The sequence below is a fragment of the Protopterus annectens genome, chromosome 11.part0 (genome assembly GCF_019279795.1).
Source record: "Protopterus annectens isolate FY-2018-M chromosome 11.part0, PAN1.0, whole genome shotgun sequence".
Taxonomy (NCBI): domain Eukaryota; kingdom Metazoa; phylum Chordata; order Ceratodontiformes; family Protopteridae; genus Protopterus; species Protopterus annectens.
This window is the reverse complement of record NC_056745.1, coordinates 724,847,495-724,866,501: the sequence shown is the minus strand read 5'-3', so window position 1 is coordinate 724,866,501 and position 19,007 is coordinate 724,847,495. Positions and strand designations below refer to the sequence as shown.

Here is a 19,007-nt window from a genome sequence, read left to right as displayed (position 1 = left end):
AGAGGTGGGCGCTATGTGTTAAATTAATGCAGAGCACAGCCCACTGTTCCTGTGGTCCAGATAGGAGAAGGCATTGCCTGCATGTAGAAATACGTGCAAGCCTGCAGAAACATTTACACACACACACACACAAACAAGGGCCTTGGGCTCTTGAACCCCCAATTTGTGTAATCTGTAGAATACTGTGTTTTTTCATTTCACGGTATGGTTTTGGCAGAGCAGTTGCCTGCAAAACACGGTTAGATTCAAATGACAACATGTGAAATGTCTGCTGTAATGACTGCACCTAAAGTAAACAAATTCTGCCTGTTTAAGAAATTACCAAGGCCTAAGTAAAGAGGTTCACTTGTTGCAGTCTAAACTCTACCACAGAACTAATGTTCTCTGCCGACTCCCAAGAATGTAACACAGGTCACTGCAATCCAAACTGCCTACTTCGATGGGATTTCTCATGTCACAATGTTGGAGCTAGTGCTAAAAGTAAGTAGGGGTTACCGTTGCTGTGCATGCAGTTTAGCACCGAATCCTAATACTTGGTATTTTATTTAATTTCCGACCATGATCCATGAGCATTTCTAAAGGTATAGATCAGGGTAGTCAGGCCATAGATCTCATCTTACCTGTAAATGCGCAGTTTTACAATTCATACTTTTAAGTCAGGTTCTTAAGGTGTAATATTATGAAGTCTTGTAGGTTCTACATCATTTTCCACAAATGGTACCACCAGTGTTATGGAGTAGAAGTTAACAGTTAAATGTTGAATGTTGCCTGCCTCAAATACTCCAGATTTTGCTTCAGAATGGTACCGTACCGCTTGTGTATTTTTTTAAATAAATGCAAGCAGTAAAATTGTCAACAAACCTTTATTTTATGCAGACATCTGGCTTTGTTTCAAATGAAGAGGAAAGGAAAGACGTAGAGAGAGAGTTGAGACTATTTGCTATGAGAGAAGATACTACACGATTGGTGAATGTACCTCTCAACTACTTAGAGCAAAAAAAATCTGGATAAAGCCACAAATGGTGGGACAAAGGCCCCGAATAGGCAAGGCACATTTTTAAATATTGCTCTTAAAAAGTTAGAATGTTGACAACATAAGAGCTTTTGCATCTTTCATCTCCATTTACAGACAATGCAACTTATACATTTGAGCAACCTATCCCAATCAACACAATAAAATGACAAATACGAGCTGAATAAAGAGCAGCCAGAGACCTAAAATGTGTAAACTTGCCTTAAAAGAAACAAAACAGAGAAACCGTTATAGACAATGTGATAAAAAAAAAAAAAAAGGTGGCATCTGTTAAACTTACAATAGTAGTAGGTGAAACAAATCCTATTGGCATCATTTGATTCTTGTGTTCAGTAACTTTCAAAACTACATTTCATGTACATAACTTGCAGTGATAAACAGGAGAGCAAACCAAACAGTAACTTGCAGTAATTTATATAATGGACTGCTGCTACAGCCTACAACCACTACCGGTTGGGATCACTTGAAAACAATTGAGAAATGGGTGAAAATTAAATATACTGATTGCATATTCAAACTATAAAAGGATTCATCATCACTGGGGATTTACTGCGTCTCTCATTTGTCCAGGCATAATTTCTATATGTCTTTTAGGTTTCTAAAACCATGAAGGGAAAGAATAAGGCTTGAGGCACAAGTTAAATCCTCACTAGGAATACGTTTTCTGCTTTCTCTGATTTGGCATTTGTGCCATCTCCACCTCAGAGGCAAGCAAGTTACCGAACCTCCACCCATTAATGCAATATTGTCATTGGTTGGCTGCTGCAGCTTTAAACAGCTGAAGATTTTTTTTTTTTTGAAATCTCCTGCTACAGGTGTCAGAGTCCTGCAATTTTATAATGCAGCTGACATCATCATGCACACCCTTACACACTGGTGAAAATGTGGTGATGTCAGCTGTATTTAAAATTATAAATAAAATTTAAAAATTCTGGAATTGAAGGGGTCACCCGGAAATTCGTGGCACCTCATTATTTTGCCCTCAAAACTGGTAAATTCCGAAGAATTCGTTGGGGTTGAAAGGTATGTCCTTAACTCATTCACTCTAACAGTGTTCAGAAAGTTTGCACTGTAACTTCCATTGGGAGGAGCCTAAGCCTTTTGACAAAATCAAATTGTCCTCACATTTCAAACAAATGTTCATATCTCTGGAATCACAGGGATTATAAAAAAAGGATAAATGGCAAACTCTTCAACACAAACTATTTTTGTAGTGATATTCTTTAGGTAAGTCGCAGTAAACACAGTATTACATTTGTAATATTCTGTAAACAGCTTACAGTATCTCAGCAAACTTTAAGTTACTCACCTACTGTCTAGCATTTTATTCATCTAACTGAGAGCTTTCATACGAGGCTGAGTTCCGTCTGTGTTACTTGGTTGTTGAGATATTTTGAAAAATGTGAAAATGATATCTATATAAGTTAACATCCTTAAAAACAAAATTTAATATCTGCTGTAGTCCATAGAACTTATGGATGACTGAGAGTGAAGCAGAGAAATACAAACGTAATGGAGGTTTCCCAAGATCCAATAAGTCTCCAGAGTACTCAATGAAATAAAATATGAATTTTATTCAGACGCAGTGGTGGTTATTCCTTTATCAAAATTTAATATCTGTTTACCTGCAGTAGACAGAGGTCAAATATTAATGCAGTTGAGTTTGCCATTGTGTAAACAAGATGAAATATTTTAATATCTTGTACATAGTATGTTTTTTGAGCTATTGTTGCAAATATGAACGAGCAGTGTTTGACTCCTAGATTCTAGATTCGTCACTAGAAGTTAACTCCTGATACACCTGGAGGTGTCACTCGAATGTAACGAGAAGACTATGATTAGTATTTTTCCTATTAGAACTTTTCAGTGGTGTTTACTCAGTGCTAGTTTTTTGTTTTTCTTAATGGAATAGTTGGTGTTCTCCCTTTTTCTGTGTTTTTTGTTTTATGTAGCTTTATTGTAAACACCTGGAGTAGATTTTTTTATAGAGTAATAGCTAGCTTAAGTGTTGCTTGCCTTCAATGTCTGAAATACCCTCAGGTTGTAAGACGTGTTCAGCCTGTGGACACGAGATCCTTCCTTAAGACCCTTACTCTGTGTTCATTGCTTGGGTGCCTCACCTTAGTTCATAGGTGTTTAGTAGGCTGATTGACTACAAGGGACTTTTTAAGCCTAGCCATGCATTCCAAATCTCTGACAAGTTTTGGTACCCTTGATAAGTATAAGCAGGGTTTGGAAGATGAAACTTTTTCAACAGGAGCCTGGGAGATGAACTATTTACAGGTTGCCTGTGTCCATTAGAGATGTGTGCCAAGCCAGGGATAAATTTCCAGTTTCCCATCCAATTGTCCAAGTTGCACTTGAATTGGGTTAGGAAGGAACTTTGCTACACGTGGATGGGGGGAGCCTCTTCCAGAGACTGGGTATTTTTTGGGATACATACTAGGTAAGGTTTAAGTCTTTAGAACGGGTAATTCTGACGATGGCTGTTTTGTGGATATGCAGGAAAGGTCCATCAGAGTGAGGTCTGACAATGCCCTGTATGCCAGGCATCGATCTCCCCCTCAACAGCCTGTAGGAGACGTTATACAGGGGCAGGGCCTTGAGACAGTCTGCGTAGGAGATTTTACTTGCACCTTCTATTTTTTTTTAGTGAGGAACCTCTGTGGATGCTCCACTTGTTGGATATGTCTTGTTAGGTGCATACTGAAGGGACCATTGTACTCTGGTAAATCTGATAAATGATGAATACAGTGGAACAGTAACTTCCTTGGACCTAAATGCCATACCTTTGTTTACAAGTTGTGCAGCAAGAATGCTTTCCTCACTATTGTAGACACGTCATGGTCAAATGCTAGATTACTGTGTCTGTGTTGTCCCCAAGTCCCTGATTACTGGGTCAACTCTAAGGGTTGTGTTATGGTAGCAGTGGTGGATGACTTCCCAAAGGGTACTGTCATGCATTTCTTGGCATGTAGTTTTAGTCCATGGCCCTGACACCAGTTGTTTGTCAGCCCTTCCTGAAGAACTTTTGTTTGTGTGCGATTCCATGACTGCTCTTAATTTGCAATTCCCTGCAAGTTTAGTCAGCCAGAGAACATTGACATTGGCCTTGACTTAAGAGAAGTAAATGCCCAAAAAGGAGTGGTCCAATGACTGACCCCTGAGGGACTCCACTTGTGACTGGCTTCTTTGTAGACGTGGACTCCTCTTTTCTAACTTCTTGGGTCCTGCCTGAGCCAGTAGGCTATCCACAGGGAGATGTACAGTATTTAACTAACCTCTTTGAGTTTAACAATGCCTGAGTGAGATACTGTCAGATGCCTTGGCCAGGCTAGTATACGCAGTTTGAACCATTTTGCCATCATCCATTGCTTTGGTGACCTCGAAGTCCACCAAGTTGGTTAGACATGACCTGCCCTTGTGGAAACCAAAGTGTGTTGGGTCCAGTGTCTGGAGGTTTACTGCGTTATTTCCATGATAATTCTTTCTATGACTTTACATGCAAGACTAGTGAGACTTGTGGGTTTGTAGTTTCCAGGGTCTGTAGATGGCCCACCCTTGTGCAGAAGATGACTGCTGCTGTTCTCCATTCATGTAGCATGATGCCTGTTTGGAGGCTACAGTTAAATAGCAATTCCAGAGGGCTGTGATAGGTCATGTTACGTGCTGTTTAGAAGACATCCTGTGATATTTTCTGGGCCCACAGTTGCAGTATTCTTGGTCTTAGTGCATTAAAGACTTGTTCCTTAGTGATAGGGGGAGTTAAATTTCATGGCATTTCCTCAGGGGGAGAGAGGGATGAAGTTGGAGCTGAATTTCAGTCAGTAGGTTTGCTTTATCTTCTGGCTTAGTTATAGTTTGCTTCATTTACAGTGTGCTTTGCAGACAGCTAAAGAATGTCTTGTGGTGGCTGTTTGCCTGGGAGACCAAATTTACCTCAAATTTGGCTTTGGTAGACTTTTTTTATCCTCTGATTTAGTTTGAGAGCAGCACCTCCTAATTTTTTTGCCATGATTTTCTTCCTTCTGTTATACAGCCTATTGATTTTGTGATTCCACCAGTGTGGCTTGTTTTTGTTGAGTTATTTATGTGCTATTTCTGGTGGGTACAGCTATCTCTTATGCAACCATTAACTTGCTTGTACATTATTTCTGTTAACAGTTATGCATAGATAGGGTTTGAGAGCTTGAAAATTTGCCTTCCATTTGTGAAATCTTTGCTACTTTGTTTCCAGAGCTGTCCAAGACAGGAGGGAAAACTTAATCAAAAGCTTGCTTCTTCCACAGACAGAACTCTCTACTATATCCTCTGAAGTAAGATGGTCATCTTTTTCCAGTACTGAGAAGAGAAAAGAAAAAGGACAGGACAAAAAACACAAGTCTGTAGAGAAAAGGACTGAAGAAACAAAATTAGAGGAGAGAGCAGGCAGAGGTCTCTGGATCCAATTGATTTGTCAAACATGAAATTCCATATGGTGGCAGTACAGTCCATGCTACTTTCTTGAGAGAGGATGATTGGATGTGCTTTGTAGATTTCCAGGATGCCTGCTATTACATCAAAATTAAAAGGTAGTCCAGGAGATTTCTCTATTTATGGCTGGGAGCCAATCACTACCAGTTCAGAGCACTGTTGTTCAGTCTCACCACAGCCCCCCTGGGTGTTCAAATTTATGACAGTGGTGGCAGCTTACCTAAAACTGCAAGGGATCAACGTCTTCCCATATTTAGACCATTGGCTCCCAGCTGCTAACTCCAAGGATCTGTTACACTACTAGACACTTCCACCCCATATTGCAGACCAGTTGGACAGAAAAATCAATCATACAAAGAACAGATTACCCCCACACAACACACAGTCCATTGTATGTCAGATTGATACAGTTCAACAAATTGCCAAACTCCCAACTTCAAGAATTCTTTCATTAAGACTGGCGGCTTCTCAGGTAGCTCAGTATCCCTGCCCATAAGCAAGAATGATTCTTTGTTGGTTAGGTCTGATAGTCTCTGCCATTACATTAGTACCATTAGGAAGGTACCACATGATTGTTACAATAGACACCGCCAGTCCAGTGGTCACATTCTCCACTCTGTTCACACCAGAGTCCATCTTGCTCAAGTATGCAGAGATTTATGATGATGCATCATAACTTCTCCATCAATGGTAGAAGGGAGATCTTTCTGCCCACAAGTTCCCTAGGCCACAGTAACCATGGATGTTAGTGTTTCACTGTTGCAGTCATCACACTTGGATTATCTGCCTGCAGGTGTAGCCCTCAGTCGGCCCGAATACCAGAGTCTTGGGATTTCCGCATTGGATGCTGTCGTCTCTTCCATTATGTCAGGTCGTCTGGGGTATAAAATATACAGCCGATGCCATTTCATCAGTTTTTCTTGCTGCGTGAAAGCCGGAAGCAGAAGCAGTTCGCAAGTGCCGGTCGGCCGCTACCTGAAATTTTCGTTTTTCGATTTTTACACTCCGAGAACAGACACATCAGACAATGTGTGGGGGGCTCCCATGGCAGGCAAATGCATTCAAGGCAAATGAAGCCCAGGACAAATTCCCTTGCATATCAATCAAAAAGAAATGTTAGCTGTACAGAATAGTCTGACAGCCTACAAATACCTTATCCTGCCAGGGCAAGTCTTGATAAAGACCTTTAACACCACAGTTGTGGTACATAAACCATCAGGGGGGAACTCATTCCTACCCACTGTGCAGGTTAGCCATGGCCCTGTGGAACACAGCCTTGAGAAACCAAGTGCACCTGCAAACTCAATTCCTGCCAGGCAAGCAAAATTTACTGGCAGATGACTTAAGCAGAAATCTACTGGACCCACACGAGTGGAAGCTGGAACCCAACTCATTCAAATTTCTAATCCACAGATGGGGGGACTCCAGAGGTGGACCTCTTTGCCTCCACCCAAAACCATCAATTGTGCAAATTCTGCACCAGAAATCCCCACAGCCAAGACTGGAAAGTGGATGCCCTATCTTTTACATGGGAAAACCTCTCAATTTATGCTTTTCCTCCTCTGCCCCTACTCTCAGAAGTACTACTCAAGATCAAACAGGACAGGCCAAGAACAATCCTTATTGACCCAGACTGGCCACACCAGCACTGGTACCCACTCCTACACAGTCTGATAGCAGTGCCACCCTGGCATCTACATCAGCATGAGGGACAGATTTTGCATCCACAGGCTGCAAACCCTGAACCTTGCAGCCTGGCTTATCCCCTGAGTACACCACCAGCAGCCCTCAGCAAACAGGTGATGGACGTCATCCTTGAGGCCAGAAGGCCTAGCTTTAAGAAGTCCTATTCAGAATAGTGGAAAAGATATTGTCCTTTGGAGCCAGTCTCAGGGAAAGGACACAGCTGTGCCCACCTTACCTCAAGTCCTGGATTACCTAGCAGTGCTACTCCACAAAGGCCTATCCTTCTCATCTGTTAAAGTTTATGCCTCTGCCATCTCAGCTCATTACAATTCTGAGCCACCTTTATTTTCTCACCCTCTCAAACAGTTCTTGAGAGGAGCTAACAATTTAAGGCCCCTAAGGAGAGCTCCCACCCCAGCCTGGGACCTTACCTTTGTACTAGAGAAGCTCACGCTTCCCCCTTTGAGCCTGCTGCTGCAGCAGAGTTAAAATTCCTCTCTTGGAAAACAGCCTTACTTCTAGCCATCACTTCAGCAAGAAGAGTGTCTGAGTTGCAGGCACTAATGGCTGTGGAACCCTTCATTATTTTCCATGCGGACAGGGTTTCCCTCAGGACTAACCCATCATTTATGCCCAAGGTGGTATCCAGTGTGGATTTAAACCATTTCATCCATTTACCAACCTTTTTCTCTAATCCTCAGAATAAAGGGTAAAGGATTCTGAACTCCTTGGAAGTGCACAGACAGCTTAGGTTCTACCTTAACAGAAATAAACCTTGCAGAAAGTCTGACTAGCTGCTAGTCAGCTTTGCTACAGGGGCAGAGGGCAAAGCTATTTCAAAGCAAACTATTTCCAAATGGATAGCACACTGCATCCATTTCTGCTACAAACACCATGGAAAACCTACCCCACAGGGGATCAGAACTTATTCCACTAGGGCTACCTCAACCTCTACAGCATTTCTCAGAGGGGATTCCCTACCAGGGACATCCTGGAAGCTGCAACCTGGAGTTCAGTACACACCTTTACCAAGCATTACCATGTGCCTAGTTTTTCTAAATCCAGATCTGGATTTGCCACAGCAGTCTTAAAAGGCCTGATAGCCAGCCCCAATACTTATTGACTACCTCCACCCTTCCTCAGCTTTGGGAATCAGCCCAAGTGTGATGACTGCAACAGTGAAACACAAAGAACATAGTACAGTTGTGTACACTTACTGTAAATGTAGATGTTCGAATGTATTTACTGTTGCAGTCCTGGTTACCATCCCTCCAGCCCCCTGACTTTTTTATTCTTTCTACCTTTCTTCTTTTTGGCAATATCTTATGGCAATGGTATTTACATTTTACTGGAGGTGTTCCATTCCACGCCTTGCAATTGCTTCCTATTTTGGGGGCTCCTGACATCTGGGGCAAGAAAACTGATGTAATGGCATCGGCTGCATGTTTTATACCCCTGACGACCTGATGTCATGGAAGAGGCGACAGCATTGACGCAGAAATCCCAAGACTCTGGTATTCGGGCCAACTGAGGGCTACCTGCAGGCAGATAACCCAAGTGTGATGACTGCAACAGTGAATGCACTCTTAACATCTATGTTTATGGTAAGTGTACACAACTGTACTATGCTTTCTTTCTACAGTGCTGAGGTGCATTTTGAAGGGAAGGTAGTTCAAGGAACTTGGTCACCTGTGTAGTCCAAATTTCAAATCAGTGTCTTGGAGATGAGAGCAGTCATCCTAGTGTTGCAGGTTTTTCAGGACTTTTCAACCCAAGGTTGTGATTTCCATCCAGACAGTGTTAGTGCAGCTGTACGTAAACAAGGTGGAGCATGTTGATATTCTCTTTTGGAGGCCGTGTGAATCTGGCAATGGGTGGTGACTTCCCATCATGTTGTCAGAGCACATTCCTGGGTTATGAAATATACTAGTAGATAAGTTGAGCTGGTGTATTCTATTACCTCAAAAGTGGTCTCTCAAAACAACAGTGGCAGCAAAGAGCTTTGGACGCTGGGGCCAACCTTGCAGTGGCCGCTTTGCCTCCTACCTAAACAGCATATTCTGTATCTTTGCCCATCTACCTTCACAGGGACAGTCACAAGCGACATACTGTAGTCCACTTTTGGCCCACAGTACTTTTCTCTGCCTTCCCAGTGATAGCGGTCGACAAATTTCTTGCAGAAAGCCATGAGGTACAAGGCCAAGGTGATCATCATTGCCCCATTTTGGACCTAGCAGGTATGGTTCCCCTTCTTTTGCTTCATTTGCTGCTCCCAGTTTGGGTGTAGGATCCCATCCCAGACCTGCAGATTCACCTATCCAGAATGCCTCTACTGGATCTTCAGACCCTGAAATGAACTACATGGTTTCTTCAATTATACCAACACCCAGAGATACAAGTCTGTCTTCTCAGATGGTTCACACAATCTCCTCTTCTCAAAAGGAATCCACCAAAAATACTTATAAGAGCAAATGGAAAAGATCCTATATTTGGCTGTCCTCAAAAGGAATGGACCCTTTCTCAGCTCCTCTTCCAGCGATATTGGATTTTCTTTCAGAACTTTTTTTGGCTTAAATTATTCTACTATAAAAGTTCAGATGGCTGCCATTTCAAATTTTCACAGTCTACAGTGAGTCCATCTGTTGCTCCTCTTTGCATATCTACAGCTTTCCTAAAAGAAACTTTTGTTGAGACTTCCCATTCGAGAGACAGCTAGTCCATGGGATATCATATTGTTACTTTAATCATTGATTCCAAGTTTTTGAGCCTGTGGCCTCAGCCAAATTAGTTTTTCCTGGAAGACCGTCTTTGATTGCTTTTACCTCTGCTAGGTGAGTTTTGGAATTGCAAGTGCTTTCATGCAAGCTACCCTTTCGTATCTTGAACAAAGATGGTGTGTTATTGGGGAAAAAAAATGTTTTCTCCCAAAGGGCTCATCAGAAATAAATTTAAATTAACTCATTGACTTGCTTATACTTTTTCTGAATTATTCAACCAAGGGTGACCACACACTTCATACCTTTGATATATACAGGCTGCTCAGATTTTGCTTGCACCATACCAAAAATAGAAAGTCAAACAAGCTATTTTGTCTCCTTTTCAAAAATGAAACTAGGGCATCATTTATCAAAAGTTGCACTTTGTGGCTGGCAGACTTCATTTGTTTAGTATATAAAACTCGAAGATTACCTTTACAGTCGAAGCCTAAGGCTGTCACCCCACTGGAGCAATAGCTACTTCTACATTTTCATTTATTAGTGAAGTCTGCAGCAGCAACTTGGTCAGCAGTTCACACCTTTTTGTCTCATAATCTGGATGTGCATTCTAGGGCTTGCACATCTTTGCCTCTGCCATTCTCAGAAATGTCCTAGAGTCTACCTAGGCATTTCTGTCCCAAACATAGAATTGGGTGAAAATAGACAGCATTGGATACATTTGATCTGTGTTGCATCATTTTCATCTGGTTCAGCATCCTTTCTTCCCCTTTCCAAATTGCCATTTGCATCTTCTGAGGTTTGGACAGACCTAGACTAAGACCCTGTCTGTTACACTTTCCTAAGCATGGAACACCGTTAGACTGTATAGATCAAATGTTGTGGAATGGAAGAATAATTGTAGTAGTCCGCAAACTCGATCTGAGGCAAATCAGATTGAAGGAGGCAATTGTGGGCAGGGGAGTCTGCCTGTGATCCATAACACTCTGGTAGAAGGTCCTGAGGTCTGATCTGATCAGACAACCCAAATGCTGAACTTTTAAAAGATGACAGTGTGGATTTAACATTATGGTAAGTTCATAAATATTGTATATAATTATAGGTGCACTCCCCATGCATGTAGTTCTGAAAGTGATAAGTTTGCCAGCTGATACACTTTGTGCCACAGAGGAGCGCACACAATCCCTGGAGTTTGTATGTAAATATTGATGTAAAAGTTATCTCCCAGAAAGAATTTTGTTAAACTGGTTTGTGCATCAGCATCCTGACTGGCATGTCATATAATTTACCTGTTCCATTATTTCCTTAAATATATTGGTAGTATGCCTTATGGTTACCCTGTTGTAATGTTTGATTACTATGTTGATTAGGATGTTCTTTTTGTACATGAATCAACATTTAAAAGTGTTTTAATCTGGGTACCCAGTTATTTCTGTATTGTCACCATATGGTTAATGAAGAATTAATTGGGAGTAGTTTAGCCATTTTACTGGTCATAGCCTCAGTAGTCAGCATTATACTAGAATGTACAGCAGTAATTACTTGAGAGGTCTTGAAATAGTTTTTTGGTTTGCAGTTTTGTGGAGGATCAAGTTAAAAAGGAAGAAGATGCTGAAGATCCACTTAAAAGAACTGGTAAGCTGTTGCAGTTTTCATTGAATGATGGTGCATATCAACAGTGGCTGTACTGGTTTTGCTTTTCCTTCTATTTGCAATTTGTAGATCTTACTGTGAAGTGGATCAAACCAACACTGGAATAAACTGTTCTAAAAAACATCATTACAAACATCTGTCAGAGCCATTCCTTTTGTGATCTATGTTAGCACCCCTTCTGCTGGGACCTAAGACAGGTCTATTAAAGACCTAGCAAGAATTGTGAAAATGCACTCACCGTGACTTGCAAAACTAACCCATTAAGGATAAATTGCCCAAGCAGGTGCTTTGTCATTGTGATCACCCGCTAGTGAGTTAAGAAATCTGTCATTTTTACTTTTGCAGCCTAATAACTTCACATGATGCTGGCAAATAAAGCAGTTACTATCATTTTAGTAGCATCATTTGCTGTCACTCAGCTCATGCCCTTCCTAGCTCCATGCCTTGTAGGTTAGACAGAAGGAGGTAAAAGAAAAGGTGGTTTGAAGCATTGTTCTATACTGGTCATATTTAGAAGCACAAGAGAGAAGGCTGAATAGTCTTTGATTTCTGTTGCAGTGGCTTGTGCCTTTGGTCACTTTTGTATCCACCACTAGATCAGTTTTTGGGTCTTCAACATGGTGATCAAAGAAAATTGTAGTGTTGAGGTAATAGCCTTAGCTCTGGTATGAATCGTAAGCTTGCTTGTTTGCCAATACCCCTTTACAGCGTATGCTGTTTTCCACATGGAGGTGACAGGCTGTGACACTTAGTCTTCTCCTACCACTTTTTCTTGAGCAGTGGCTGTCTGGTTTGAGATGAACTTCACCTTTAAGTGTCTTCCACAAGTCCAGCTTTAGACAAAGTATTTATGGTACTGTTGATTTTATTTTTCACTGTAGTGGAAGCTGTTTGAAAACCTGTGTAAGAATGCCTTGGTAGCATTCCGATGGCATTGTCTGACCTACTACACAAGCCTTGTCATTGTTGGCATTTGCACCCAGGTATGCAGTGCTATCCTTTCCTAGCCCTGTTTTCACTTCTTCCTCTTGTGGTACTAACACATTTAATGGGAAGTTTTGCAGTATATTTTATGTGGTCTGTAAATTGCATGCTTAGCAATCTAGGAAAATCTCTCCAGTCTCCCTTTAAATTCTACTTCAGGCTAACTGAAAGAATGAACTCTTGATGCCCTTCCTTAGACCCCTGTTGCAGTAATCCAAACTGTTGGGTTATCTTGCTAAATAACCTGGATGTCCAGACAGGGCACCAAAACCTTCCATAGTGTCATACGAACGTATGACTTAAGCCAGCAGGTGTAAGGGTATATCCAGGTTATTTAGCAAAATAACCCAGCAGTTTGGAATCCTAATACAGTAATCAGAAGATATTTGCTGTTATGGTAAGCTCTTGCACAACTGTACTATTTCAAAATGTTTGCTCCAACTCTAAAATGACCCCCTTTCTACCCCACCATTTTTAAATTTCAAGTTTAATCATGCATCCTGTTCACAAACATTACAACAGAATCTTTTCATCATTTATTAAAGCAGGTACTCATTTCTGCACATTTTACTTATCTACAGCTTTTGAATACAGAGGAAGTTGCTGGCAATGTATATAATAACCTTAGTTATTTGAGAATATGTTCCATTTACAGTATCCAAGGTATCCCTTTCAACTTTTTTTCTCAAAACTTCCCTAGGATTCAGAAAAGCTTAATGGAATGTAGAAGTCCCATCTGTGATGCTTTATGTATCACGTTAAGCCTTTCTGATTCATAAACTAGTCTGCCTGTTTTCTTCTTTTGTGGAGGGCTCAGCATAGAGAGCAGTCTTAGGGTGAAGCCGCATACAAATGCGGCAGTCCAGTGGCGTGTTTAATTCTAATTAACCATATCCCAGATTACTTTCTCAAATGATTCAGAAACTGTTCACATTAGGAGGAAAAAGTGAATGCCATCAAAATAATTATCCATCCACTTCTGTAGTGGGTGTGCGTGGACTTGTGCATGTATCTGTTGGGGCATGAATTAAGCTGAATGAATGTGTATCTGCCTAGGTGGCCACAGTATTGTAGGTAGGGACTGTGTGTGTGCACATGCATGTGGGCAGCTTTGTAAGTGACGTAGGAGGGTTTGTTTGTGGTTGTGCATGTTGAGAGTATTTAGTAGTGTGCATACATGGGTGGTTTGAGCATGCTTATATGGAGATGCCTTTGCTAATACACTGCATGGATTGCTAGGTAGAACACACATGCTATCAGGTCGGAATGCAGAGGTTCAATTCAGAGACACAGTAATGAGCTGCTAATGAGGTCTTTGCCATTGCTATTATGCCATGTCACAGAATCAGAATTTGTAATGCCAGTTGACCAAGGTGTGTTGGCAGTTAACGCAGATTCAGACAAAGTATCTGAATGTGTTTGACATTTGATGATGAAAGTTCCATTTGTTTTCTTAATTAGCTTGACAGTTTGTGTTGGTGGTTTCTTTTCCACTTCATGATTGCTTTATTCCCACCTAAAACCAACATCATCATAAAAAGACATTGCACCTTTTAATACTCCTTCTGTTTTAACTAAATTAATCATACAGAGAAATGCTGTGATTACTTTATTTCCCAGCCAGATAACATTACCCAGCTTCTGTATTCCACTTAAATTGTCTCTAAATCAGTATCACGTCTCCAACAAATTTTTGCAACACTTGAGGCACTCTAAAATTGTCGGAGTGTAAAAATACTTAGAGGCATTTCCAAGAAAAAGAAAATCAAAATAGCCTTGATTTTTGTAGTATGTGGGTGCTAGGATAACTTCCTTAATCTGCAAATATAATTGTAGTACTTTACTTTTCCTCCCAAATAATTCTAAACTAACTTGCGATCTCTGCTACTTTAAAAACTTTTATGCATTTACTTATGACTCCCTTTTTACCTGTCTGTCCTTGCCAGATTTCTGTCACCAAAGAACTCATTTTGGTCTTTCATCCATTTGGATTGTGTGCAATTTCAAAACCTTAAATTTATTGTGCAAGTCCATTTATAGTATGGTCTACACCCTACTCTACTGATTGTTCCCACTTATTTTTTCTCCACTATCATTAACTATTCCTAGTCCATTAATCCCTTGCAGACATTCAAATTTGTGAAAATTTGTTTTGTGTACCTTTGTTCTTTTTTGGGAGAAAAGTCATTCAGTCAAGTTGATGTGCTTGTGACTTTCATTGAGGTTTCTGTAAACTTTTAGTGCTCCCTCCAGTGTCCTTATGCCCTTTTTACTGTCCATCCTTTACCTTACATTCTTGTTCCTGTCCAGTTGTATTAGGATGGCTTAACATCTAGACTGATTTGGATCCTGTATCCCTTGTAATGCAGTAAGCTTTGCTGTGTGCCATGGACTCCATCTCTTTTGCTTTTTTTGGCAAAGTTAATGTTACATGCCACCTGAGCTGTTTTGTTCAATGCAGATAAAACTGCAGTGCTTTTTCTCAGTTTAGTAAAAGCTTCTCTGAGGGAGAGGCACGCCCTGAGAAGTATGCAACACTAGTGGCAAAACCACTGGACCACCCAAATTCTTTGTCATGTCTAGACAAATATTCATGTTTCACACACAACTTTTGTTTACTAGTCTTTAGTATTGGCCAGTGACCCTTCAGTTGTCTAATTTTAAACTGCTAAAAATAATTTGACTAGCATCTTTCAAAAAATACTCCATGTAATCTGTCACCAGGTAAATTAATATTTAATCCTGTGTTCATTATGTAACCAACAGTGGTACTTTGACAAAGTTCCTGAAATATTTCTTCAAATCTCATTCTAGATCTGTCTCTGTATAAGAAGCATGTCTGCGTATTGTGCCAACTTTTGACCAAATGCCTTAATTTCATGTGTATCTGCTTCAACTTACTTGCCAGTAAATCAAATTGAGTAGAAGAGGGGGAGGGAGGACACCCCTGTCTAGTGTCTTTACTTAATGGAAATCTTTTGGAAAGTTTATTCCCTGTCTTTATTTGTGCTGGACATTATAATTCAGAGATTTTATTAAATGTTAATTATCTGGAAAATCCATCATTCTTGTACTCAAAATAAGTAGTGCCAGCAAACCCTTTTTGCCATTTAAACATGCAATCCTCTGTGTTTTTTATTGTGTTAGGATCTTCTGTCATCATAGTTATTTTCAGTAAATTGTGCTGGCTAAGCAGTGGGGAGTTTCCACACCCAAACCACGGAGTAGTAAGACTCCCCCCTATGGAAAACTGTCTCAAGGACTTGCTTTTAAAACCTCCAAGCACTTCCCAACTGAATGCTCTTTTAGGCGGAAAGATTGGTTTGCAGGCCAAAAACTGGGAGCTCATTACCCAGGACAAATGGGTTTTAAATATCGTGTCCCAAGAATACAGATTTCACTTCCACGCCTTACCAACACTGTGCGGGTGGCCAGATCTACCCCCAAATCAGTGGGCAGAGGCCCAAAATCAAGTATTCTCTCTTAAGCATGGGGGGCTATTCATTTGGTACCGAAAGAGGAAAAGGGACAAGGTTTCTATTCGAGACTTTTTCTGGTACCCACAAAAGGCAATACATGGCCTCCTATCCTGGACCTTTCTACTCTAAATACCTTTCTGGTGATTCCAAAATTCAAGATGCTGACTCTTCAGCTGCTTCCTATGCTGGACAAAGATGCATGGTTGGCAACACTGGACTTAAAAGAAGCATACCTGCACATCCCTATCGGGGAGTCTTGCAGAAGATACCTTTGCTTCAAAGCAGGCTACATGCACTATCAGTTCTCTGCACTGCCCTTTGGCTTATCTACTGCGCCCAAGGTATTCACAAAGTGCCTAGCTCCAGTCATTGCATTTTGCAGGCAAAGAAATATTCAAATATACCCATACCTGGACGATTGTCTAATTCAGGCAGAAAGCCAGGACATACTTTTGAATCATCTGGCCTTTGTTCAAAGGGTACTGACTTGTCTGGGGTACACCATAAATGAAAATAAATCACAACTGGTACCCTGTCAACAAATTATATTCCTGAGAGCAAGCTTGAATACAACTTCCCAGATGGCTTTCCTCACACCAGAGAAATGGATTCTTTTGACAACCTACTTCAAACAAGTGGCCACAAAAACCCAGATGTTAAGTTGTCAATCTCGCCTTCATTCTTGCTTGATGGCTCCGACTCGGCACTTGCTAAGCTCGAGAGTCACTTTTACCAGCTTGAGGCAGCCCCATATCCCATGATGCAAGGTGGTAAGTACCCAGATCTCGTTTGCCGCTTCGCTGATGAGGTCCTCCTTTTACCAGCTCCTGGTAAGTGTTTTATATAATACTATTTTTGCCCCTTTTTCACTTTAAAACTTTATATTTAACGTTTTTAGTTTAGATTAAGCCCTTTTCTGACTAAAATTTCCCTCACTTCTTAATTTTTTTAGTCAGGCCTTCTCCCCTCCCATCCCCCCCCTTGTTAAGGTGTGTGTGTGTGTGTGTGTGAGAGGTTAGTTATCAATATTTTTTTTTTTGGGATAACTTGTTCTTTGGGACTGTGTTGTGTGTGTTTTCTGCAACCATGTCCAAAGAAAGGGTCTCAGGCTTTAAGAAGTGTGACTCGTGCTGTCAGAAGATGTCTCTGACAGACGGTCACACTTCTTGCTTATACTGCCTGGGACCTCTCCACCTGCAGGACTCCTGTGCGATTTGTCATTCCTTTAGCCAGAGAGTCCTGCAGGAGAGGAGAAACAAATTGATTTTAAGGGGTCTTCTTAAACCGGAGGGCTCTCCGGCTAAGTCGGCTCCGAGCAAGACTTCCAAGTCTTCCAAGACCCAGGCTTCTGTGTCTAAGCCTGCGGCCTCGGTTCCGACTCTGAGTCGAGATCGGCTCCGGCTGGAGCTGATTCTCGTTTGCATAAACCTTCGGCACCGATGGCTATCGGTGCCGATACTGGTTCAGTCACATCGGTGTCGGCTCCGACTGGTTCCGACCACCATGTGGCTCAGGCCGTGTCGGCCGACCGGCTCCGACACCCTTACCTTTATGTCTGTATCGGCTCTGGCCGGAGCCGATGCATCGAGACCTTCTGTCGGTGCCGAAAAGTCTTCTGCTCCGACTGCATCTATGGTTTCGTCGGCTCCGATGGTTCCTTCGAGGAAGAGGTCCAGGTCCCCTTCCTTGGAACCGATACTCTCGGCTCCGGCCTCACCTCTCCTCTCGGAATGGAGCCATCGGAGCCGATCATCTAGGTCATCCAGGCTTTCTGACCATGATTTAGAGAGGGTGGTCAGTAGATTATTGAAATCACAGGCACTGGCCCAGATGCTACATAGTCCATCTCAACAGACGACTAGTAGTCCACACCCTCTTGCAGTTTCTCCTTTGACTCTACCTCAGAGTTTGGAGCTGGAGTCTTCGGGAATAGTTTCTGCTATGGCTGAGGGGCAGATACCCCCCCCCCTTCTGCTCCCTCAGCATCTACTCTTATCTCCTCTTCGAGACCTTCCTTAGAGGGATTCGGTGGTCGGGCTTCCCTGGTCTCCTCCGAGGGGGTGAGTGGCATCTGACCCTTGTCCGACCCCACTCTTCCCCTTGGAGCCTCGGCCTTGGTGAGCTCGGCTCCAACATCTGCCTCGTTGCCTTCCCTTTCGGTGGGCCCTGGAGTTCCGGTTTCTTCGGAACGGGTTCTCTCGGACCTCCCTGGGAGGGGAGCTTTCGAGGTGATGAAGTGTGTGCTGGCCACTGGACTCAGCCAGCAGTCTGTTCCCTTAGCTCCTCCCTCTACGGTGCCTGTCGATATCTCTGCCATCTCTCTTGCTCCCGGACCCAGAGATCCTCCGCCTCAGGTTTCCCCACTGGGAAGAGCCCCCTCTTCCGAGGATTCTCCTGATCAGTCAGGGGATCCTCCGCGCAAGAGGACTTGTAAGAGGAAACACATAGACTCCCCTGAGTCTATCACTTCAGATACCGACTTAGATGAGTCGGAGGGATCTAAGATCCCCTCTGAGGATGTCTCCTTTTCAGACATCCTAGAACTCCTTAAACAGAGGGAAACTGGCCTCCAATAATCCCTCTGAGGATGAGTCGGTATACCTAGAGGCGTTTGGATCTCGGCTCTCCACCTCCTGGGTGTCTCCGCCTTTCGACCCCCTTATGCAGGTTATTGCTCGAAAGGCTTGGGCTGCTCCTGACTCTGTAGAGCCAGTTCCTAGGAGGCCGTCTAAATTTATTACTGCCCCTTCGGATAAGCAATTCCTTACGAAAGGTGTCCCTGCTGATGCCATGGTGGTGGCGGCTGCCACTAAGAAGGAACTTGCAGATCCTTCCATGCCTGTTCATCCTCCTAATAAGGACTCTAGGACCATGGACAGGTATGGTAAGCGGATGTTCTCTTCAGCGACCTTTGCTATGCGCTCGCTGAACTACTTATGTCACTTCACCAGACTCCAAAGGGACATCCTTAAGGAGCTAGGTGAA

The 19,007-nt window shown here is 42.3% G+C and overlaps 1 protein-coding gene across 1 annotated transcript in view; it reads left to right on the top strand.

Annotated features, from left to right (window-relative positions):
• The window catches only part of LOC122814988 (cat eye syndrome critical region protein 2 homolog), a 2,862,500-nt gene that overhangs the window by 888,518 nt on the left and 1,954,975 nt on the right, over positions 1–19,007 (top strand). The window contains exon 6 of the mRNA XM_044087243.1: positions 11,483–11,541. Within this exon, the coding sequence (XP_043943178.1) occupies positions 11,483–11,541 (59 nt within the window). The remainder of the gene's footprint in view (positions 1–11,482; positions 11,542–19,007) is intronic.